General features: G+C 56.8%; 1 protein-coding gene across 2 annotated transcripts; it reads right to left on the bottom strand.

The window, feature by feature from the left end:
• Positions 1-594: 594 nt before the first annotated feature.
• Positions 595-5,820, bottom strand: LOC123928050 (antigen-presenting glycoprotein CD1d-like). 2 transcript variants are annotated; one of them, XM_045983100.1, is made up of 5 exons: positions 5,112-5,820; positions 4,566-4,844; positions 3,773-4,051; positions 2,899-3,001; positions 595-2,796 (listed from the first exon to the last, which is right to left on the bottom strand). In XM_045983100.1, the coding sequence occupies exons 1-5, from the start codon at positions 5,803-5,805 to the stop codon at positions 2,766-2,768; spliced, it is 1,386 nt and encodes a 461-aa protein (XP_045839056.1). In that variant the 5' UTR covers positions 5,806-5,820; the 3' UTR covers positions 595-2,765. The 2 variants fall into 2 exon arrangements, with proteins under 2 accessions (XP_045839056.1, XP_045839057.1); XM_045983101.1 differs by lacking the exons at positions 595-2,796; positions 2,899-3,001 and adding an exon at positions 4,155-4,232 and having other exon boundaries at positions 3,794-4,091.
• Between the last annotated feature and the right edge of the window lie 810 nt (positions 5,821-6,630).

The following is a 6,630-nucleotide window of genomic DNA, read 5'->3' as shown; positions in this document are numbered from 1 at the left end:
ACTCCAGGGCTGGGGGAGAATATGCAAGGAGGAACATGCTTGGAAAGGTAACCCTTCCCCAAGGCTGGGGTGCACACCTCATCGGAGAAGGTATAGCAGAGACGTTCACGGGCTCATCCAGGCCAGGGCTGGCCTGCAGTCACTGGATGAGCTGGAAGCAATTCTGCAGACCTCAGCCCAGGGACTGCAGTCAGGGGAAACCTCCAGGTGCCAGGTGGACCAAGCACAGGTCACATGAGGGTCTGGCCGAGGGAAGGGGCACCAGCAGGAGCAGGAGGTGCCAGTGTCCCTATCAACAGGGCACGGGAAGGTTATGGCCAGGCTGAAGCTGCAAGGCCACCAGTGTCTGTGAGCTCTGGGCACATGACTGGGACCACAGTGCACCGGGTGCCTCTGTCCTCACTCTGCAGACCCGCCACGCCAGCCACCGTCACGCAGTAGCTGGAAACTGCAGGAGAGACCCTTCCTCCCGCAGCATCTCTCTAGGGCCCTCAACCGGAAAAGCTTAACGCTTTGCTCACTTTAAAAAGTGATCAGAAGAATTTCACCCACTGTCACCTGTCACCAAGCACAGAAGGACAAATCTGGAGCGCAGGGACAAGTAGCTCAGCACTAAATAATGTAGAGATATGGATGAAGAGAGTATCAACAGTCTAGAATAAATTCTCAGGGCTTCCTGAGATGTTCTGAGCTGAGGATTTGAAGACAAGACAGATTTTCCCAGAGACAGGACTTTATTTCCAAAATAAATCAATTTCTTTAAAAAGACCCAGAGTTTCTGTAAATCCATGCTGAAGCATTTCCAAAACGATTTCAGAGGGCGTTTACCACTCTCGCCCTAAGAACACAGCCTGTCCGCGGGTCGGGTTCATAGCCCGGATGCTGCTGGAGGAAGCTAAGCTGAACAGCATGGCTTGGGGGGTTGTGGGGGGAGACACCAAAGACAGTAAGGGGCCCATGGTTTGAAGGCGGTGCAGACAGCCACACACAGGCACACGTGTGCTCCCTACCCTCTGTGAGATCATCTGTCTCAGCCCGTGCAGGCTGCATTGACAAAATGCCATCCAAGGAGTGGCTGAAGAATAATGGAAATGCATCTCTCCCAGTTCACGGGTCTGGAGGCTGGCCGTCCAAGACCAAGGCACCAGCAGGTTCGTGCCGGACTGAGGATCTGCTTCCTGGTTCCACTTGACGCAGGAGGACACTGACTCCGAGGCCAGAACTCTGGTGTCCGGACCCAGTGCACGGGTCCCCTCACTACCTGTGCAAGTCCTGGGTCAGATGCCCCTTCCAGAAAGCCTTCCCTGAATAACCCAGGCCATTATTTTCACTTACTATTCTGAGGAATCTGTAGCACCGCATGACCCAAAGCACAGCAGCTGAAACACCAGACAGGTTACCCGGGGCCCCACTCCCATTTCTCATTTAAGAGGTCTGAGACGGGGTCCAGACTATGTGCCAGTTCCCAATGGTGCTGAGGCTGCTGGTCAGGACGTCACAGTTGGGAACCACCGGTTCAGGAACTGGCAAGATCTTCACCCACACCCGAGGCTCGACCAGTGAGGCCAAATCTTAATTTTCTCAAGCAAAGACTCAATGAAGGTTTAGTCCCATGTCTTCTGGATGTTCAAGGATCCTTAACTAGGAACAGAGCAGACGGCTGGTGCTGATCTGTGCAGCCCACACCTGCCCAAGTGGCTTCACCCCTTCCCGAGCACTGTCCCACTTAGGAGCTGTAAGTGGGGGAGCGGGTTTGCAGAGACACCTCCGGTGTGAAAAAAGCAACTGGCCACTTGAAACATCCCTACCCAGAGTAACTTTTTTCCTATCTAATAGACATACATTATGATTTCTCCTTATAAATCAGTTACACCAAATAAAATCTTAAGAAACATCTGTTCCTTACAACTTAACTTTCTTCTAAGATTTTATTTATTTATTTGACAGAGAGAGATCACAAGTAGGCAGAGAGGCAGGCAGAGAGAGTGAGAGGGAAGCAGGCTCCCTTCAGAGCCGAGAGCCCGATGCGGGACTCGATCCCAGGACCCCGAGATCATGACCTGAGCCGAAGGCAGCGGCCCAAACCACTGAGCCACCCAGGCACCCCTTAACTTTCTTCTAAAGTAGAAAATGCCCCTCCTTTATAAATCCAAATTCACAAAAGAAACCTGCCCTAAAACTAACAATTTGTCATGTAGGCCAAACTTTTATCCAAGGAGCCCCCCCCCCCATTGCCATCAAGAAACAGAGATGTATCTGGGGTGTCCCAAACATTTGGTCAAAGCTTCAGTGCACCTTCTTCTACCAGGCACGTTCACACGAAAATCCAGACATCTGCTTCTCTTGAAAAGTGCAGGCTGCAGCTAAGCCAGGGTCTTAAATTTAGAAACTCACTCATTTTGTTGGTAGTTCTTCCTTTACTGTTGACAACAGCTGGACCTGCTTCCCCAGGAGCAAGCACTTCCCAAGTCACTGCAGATCGTACCATCCACACGGTGACCACGCACGACCTTACACCCCAGCCTGTATCTGCCTGTCCCTGGACATTTGCACGTCTATTTGTACAGAACCATAGGAGTTTACAAAGTTGCAGTATACAGAAAAAGAACTTCAGTCGTCTTAGATAAAATGTTTCAAGGATGCGATGAGAGCTGCCCTGTGTTCTCTGCTTCTTCAAGGCCCCTCTCCTTCCAACCTCAGCTGCTGAGCTGACTCCTGGGCAGTTGGGGTCCTGAGTCCCAGACAGACAGGCGCAGCAACCACAGTCACAGCATGCCTTGATAGGAGCTGAGAGGACTTAGGAAGGGAGAGAATGTTAAGGGAAAAGGGAGAGGGGCTGGAGGGATGAGGAAATGGGGAGAGGATGAATGTAGGAGTGGTTGGGAAGGGGAGACCTACCAGCGCTTCCTGCACCAGAGGACTAAGCATCCAATGCATCCACTCATCAGGAGGGACCCCAGTATGGCCACCAGGATCAGCCACGTGGAGGAGTGGCTCCCCTCTGCGTGCAGAACACAGACTGTCAGCCCAGGGCCCTCCCTAGTCCAAGCCACGGTCTAAGCCTATGGTAGGGCGCCACGGGTGCCTCTCGCTGCCTCCCACACATGGAGCGTCCACTCCCATTCTTCTGCGGTCTCGAGGCCCCATCTTGTCTCAGGGCTTGGGGGCCAGGACCCCTTCACTTCAGCACACGGCGGTATAGCACACACAGGAAGGACAACCAGGTAGCCATGGGGACCTGAGCCTGGATCCAGCTCCTCCCCTCTCCACCACCCATGAAACCAAGAGCACTGAGCCTGACCTAGCTCCGTCTCCGTGTCTTCGACAATAAAATGAGGAGGATGTCACCTGTTCCAGAGGAGTCGGGGACACGTGGACGCCATGCTGGGCAGTCAAGAAGCACTTAAGACCCGGCGACTACCTTGCTCCCCCGGCCCCCAGCTTGGCCTTTCCACAATCCATGGTGCCCTCCTGTGGGCCATGACCTCTCTGGGGACTATTTATTTACCAGCAGCTTCCAGACCTGTGAACTGTTGGGACTATTTTTTCTTACATATGGGTCATTTATCTCAACCCTTTCCGAGTTCAGACTTCGTTCCCTTCCTTGTGGTATCTGAAACTCCCTCTTCTACCCCTCCTGGTTGGGGCGGGGGGGCTCATTTTGGAAACTTCTCTATCCTGTGTGTGTCCAAACCCACCCCATGGCCAGTGCCTCCCTCTAGGCTTGAGGACCACATCCGCCATGGCCAGACAGGCCCCAGCGCTTTCTCACCCCAGTGGAGGACGATGTCCTGGTTTCCCAGACTGCTGTGTCTCACTCGGCAGGACAGACCGGCCGCCTCCCGGGCCACCACGTCCAGGGTCGCTCGGAGATACCACGTCCCATCAGCATGGGGCAGGACGTCGCCTCGCTGGGTGCCCTGCTGCTCCTGCTCACCCCGCATCCACATCACCCACACAGGCTTCGGGTGGAAGCCGGAGACGTGGCATACCAGCTGCAGACGGCCGGGACCGGGACGGGGGCCAGTGGACAGCCAGGACTCGGGCTTCACTGTGTCCGATAAGGAAGTGGGGGGCGTCAAGGCAGGAACACGTTTGCCCCATGTTTCCCCCGCTGGAGATGGAGCTCATGACTCTGTCCATTAGCGTTGGCTTCTGCAGCCCACGTTTCCCCCGCTGGAGATGGAGCTCATGACTGTCCATTAGCGTTGGCTTCTGCAGGAAAGCCTTCCCTGACGCCCGCCCCATCCCAGGCTCCCGTGAGTGCATCTGCTTGGACCCCTGGAGCGCCCTGTGTTCTCCTGTAAGGGTTTCAAACATGCCTGCAACTGCTCCTCTGTGTTCCCATCCTCCCCTCAGCAGAGACCCTGTTCGACCCAGTGTTTATTTAATTCAGTTCATGGAACCCAGTGGGTGCTCGGTTAATGTCTGTGGGATGACCCTCAGTCCTCACCCATGCCTTCCTCAGCTGTTCTGGCCCCAGGATGATCCAAGGACTGTGAAGTCTAGGGAGGAGCACCAGCCAGCGCTGGAGTGGAGGGCAGGGGTGAGAGAGGCGGGCTCACCTTGCTTCTCCAGCTCCAACTTTCCTGCCTCCAGGAGGCCTCTGACAAACTGCGGGCAGGTGTCATTTAAGAACCACTGTAGGGTCTTTCTGGTCCCCTGGTCCTGATTGAGCTCTTTGGTGGCCCTGCCTGCCCAAGAGGGAGCATCGGGGGCTGGCACCCAATGAGTTCCTTGGAAACTCATGATCTCTTTTCCTTGAAATGCGGCCCGGAGGAAGCTTTCCGAGGTGTTCCCGGGGCACAGCTGGCAGCCAGCAGACAACTGGATCTCAAAGGGATCTGAGAAGAGGACAGGACAAAGACCAAAGAAGGGCCGAACGTATTAGAAGGGACGGAGAAGGAAAAATGCATGTCAGCGCTCTGCTGGGAACTCAGAGTCCCGGGAAAGGAGTGGGGGACCCGCGGCAGGAGGAACCCGGGCAGTGTGCGGGGTCAGGGGTGGGGAGCGCCCGGCAGAAGCGGGGATCCGGAGACGCGGGCGCGAGCTGAGCGTCTCGGAGGGGGAGGCAGAGCGCCCGCCGGGCCCGGGTCCCACCCCCAGCTCACAGTCCAGCCGCAGCATCTTGACGAACTCTCGCACGTCCCTGGTGAAGCTTCGGCGGTACACCCGCAGTATCTGCCGCAGCCGCTCCCACTGCGGCTCGCTGAAGCCGCCCCGCGCCCAGGGCCTGAGGAAGCGGATGGCGTCCGAGCCGTTGCTCCAGCTGTAGGTCTGCAGCTCCCCGAGCCGCGCCAGGCCGTCGGTGCGCGCCCAGCTGCGGTTGGCGAACACCGACACCTGCAAGCACTGCAGCCGGCCGTGCGCCAGCGGGGCGCACAGCTCGCCAGAGGCCAGCGGCAGCGACCAAACAATCAGCAGCCACCAGCCACACGGGCTCCGGACCGGGGGCCGCTCCCCGCGCGCAGGGTCGCCGGCTGCGTCCCGCCCAGGGCGCCGGGACCGTCGGTCTCCGGCGCCCCCGGCGCGCGCCGCCCCACGGACCCCCAGGGCTTCCTGGAACCTGGGGGAGCCCCCGGAGCGGCGGGGACTGAGGCCACCTGAGGGCGCCGGGTCAGACTTGGAAAGGTCCCGCCTGTCTGCCAGCTTGTGGATCTCTGGTCGCCCCGCCCCTGTCCCCTGACCCTCCCACCTCCGTCTGCCCCCTCCTTTGGCATCTCTGATCCCCCTTGTCGTGGCCAGCGCGACAACACGACCAAGGTCCAGAAGGTAAGAGGATGGTGAGACGAAGACGAGCTGCATGCAACGAGATGGGGACAGGAGGGGCAAAGTGGATGATGTCCAAACCGTACCAACTTTATTTAAGGCAGCGAGGCATTATATAGCTAACAGAAACAGTTACAAAGAAATATTTATTTTTAACTAATTACGAAAGAATTTGCCACATGCCATAAACCCCTCCATGCTTCCCTATTATCTATTTCCCAAGCTCCAGCAGCAGACCCTCTGATGCCAGGGGTTTCTGCCTTCAGACAACTCTTTAACCAGCTGCACTGACTTCAAAGTGACTCCAGACATAGTTTATGATCCAGGCAAGCACAGCACACCCTTTCATGGCCCGTGCAAGGACAGCACAAACCCACAGTGGATTTATGACCAGGTCTGTTTTGCCCACTCCAGATAAGCACCTGCAGGCAACCATGTCAGCGAGTCTAGGATCCATAGCTCAGGCCCTTTCTCAAGCGCTGCTCAACTTTTCCACCCACAAGGTTATTAACCCCTGGGCTTCTAGGAGGCGCGAGTTGGGACCTGGTTTGGTCTCTTGACTCTAGCCCAGTCCGCGGCTGCCTACACCCCCTCCCCCCAAAACTGTCTCAGTCCTTTCTGGACCCTCCTTGTCCTCCCCCCTCCAACCTGATACCCCTGCCCAATCCTCCCTCCCCTACCCAAGTCTGATCCCCCGCCCCCATCGTCCCCCTCCAATCTCTGATCTCTGGCCTCTATCCTCCCTCTCCAACCTCTTACCCTCCCACCCCTGCTCCCACCCCTGCCCCTCAGAAGTCTGAACTCCCCATCCTCCCCTCTCCAAGCTCTGATGCCCCCCGCCCCATTCTACCCCACAATCTC

This window comes from Meles meles, chromosome 17 (genome assembly GCF_922984935.1).
Source record: "Meles meles chromosome 17, mMelMel3.1 paternal haplotype, whole genome shotgun sequence".
NCBI classification, from domain to species: Eukaryota; Metazoa; Chordata; class Mammalia; order Carnivora; family Mustelidae; genus Meles; species Meles meles.
The sequence above is the reverse complement of the archived record's forward strand: the minus strand, read 5'-3'. Positions and strand labels throughout refer to the sequence as shown.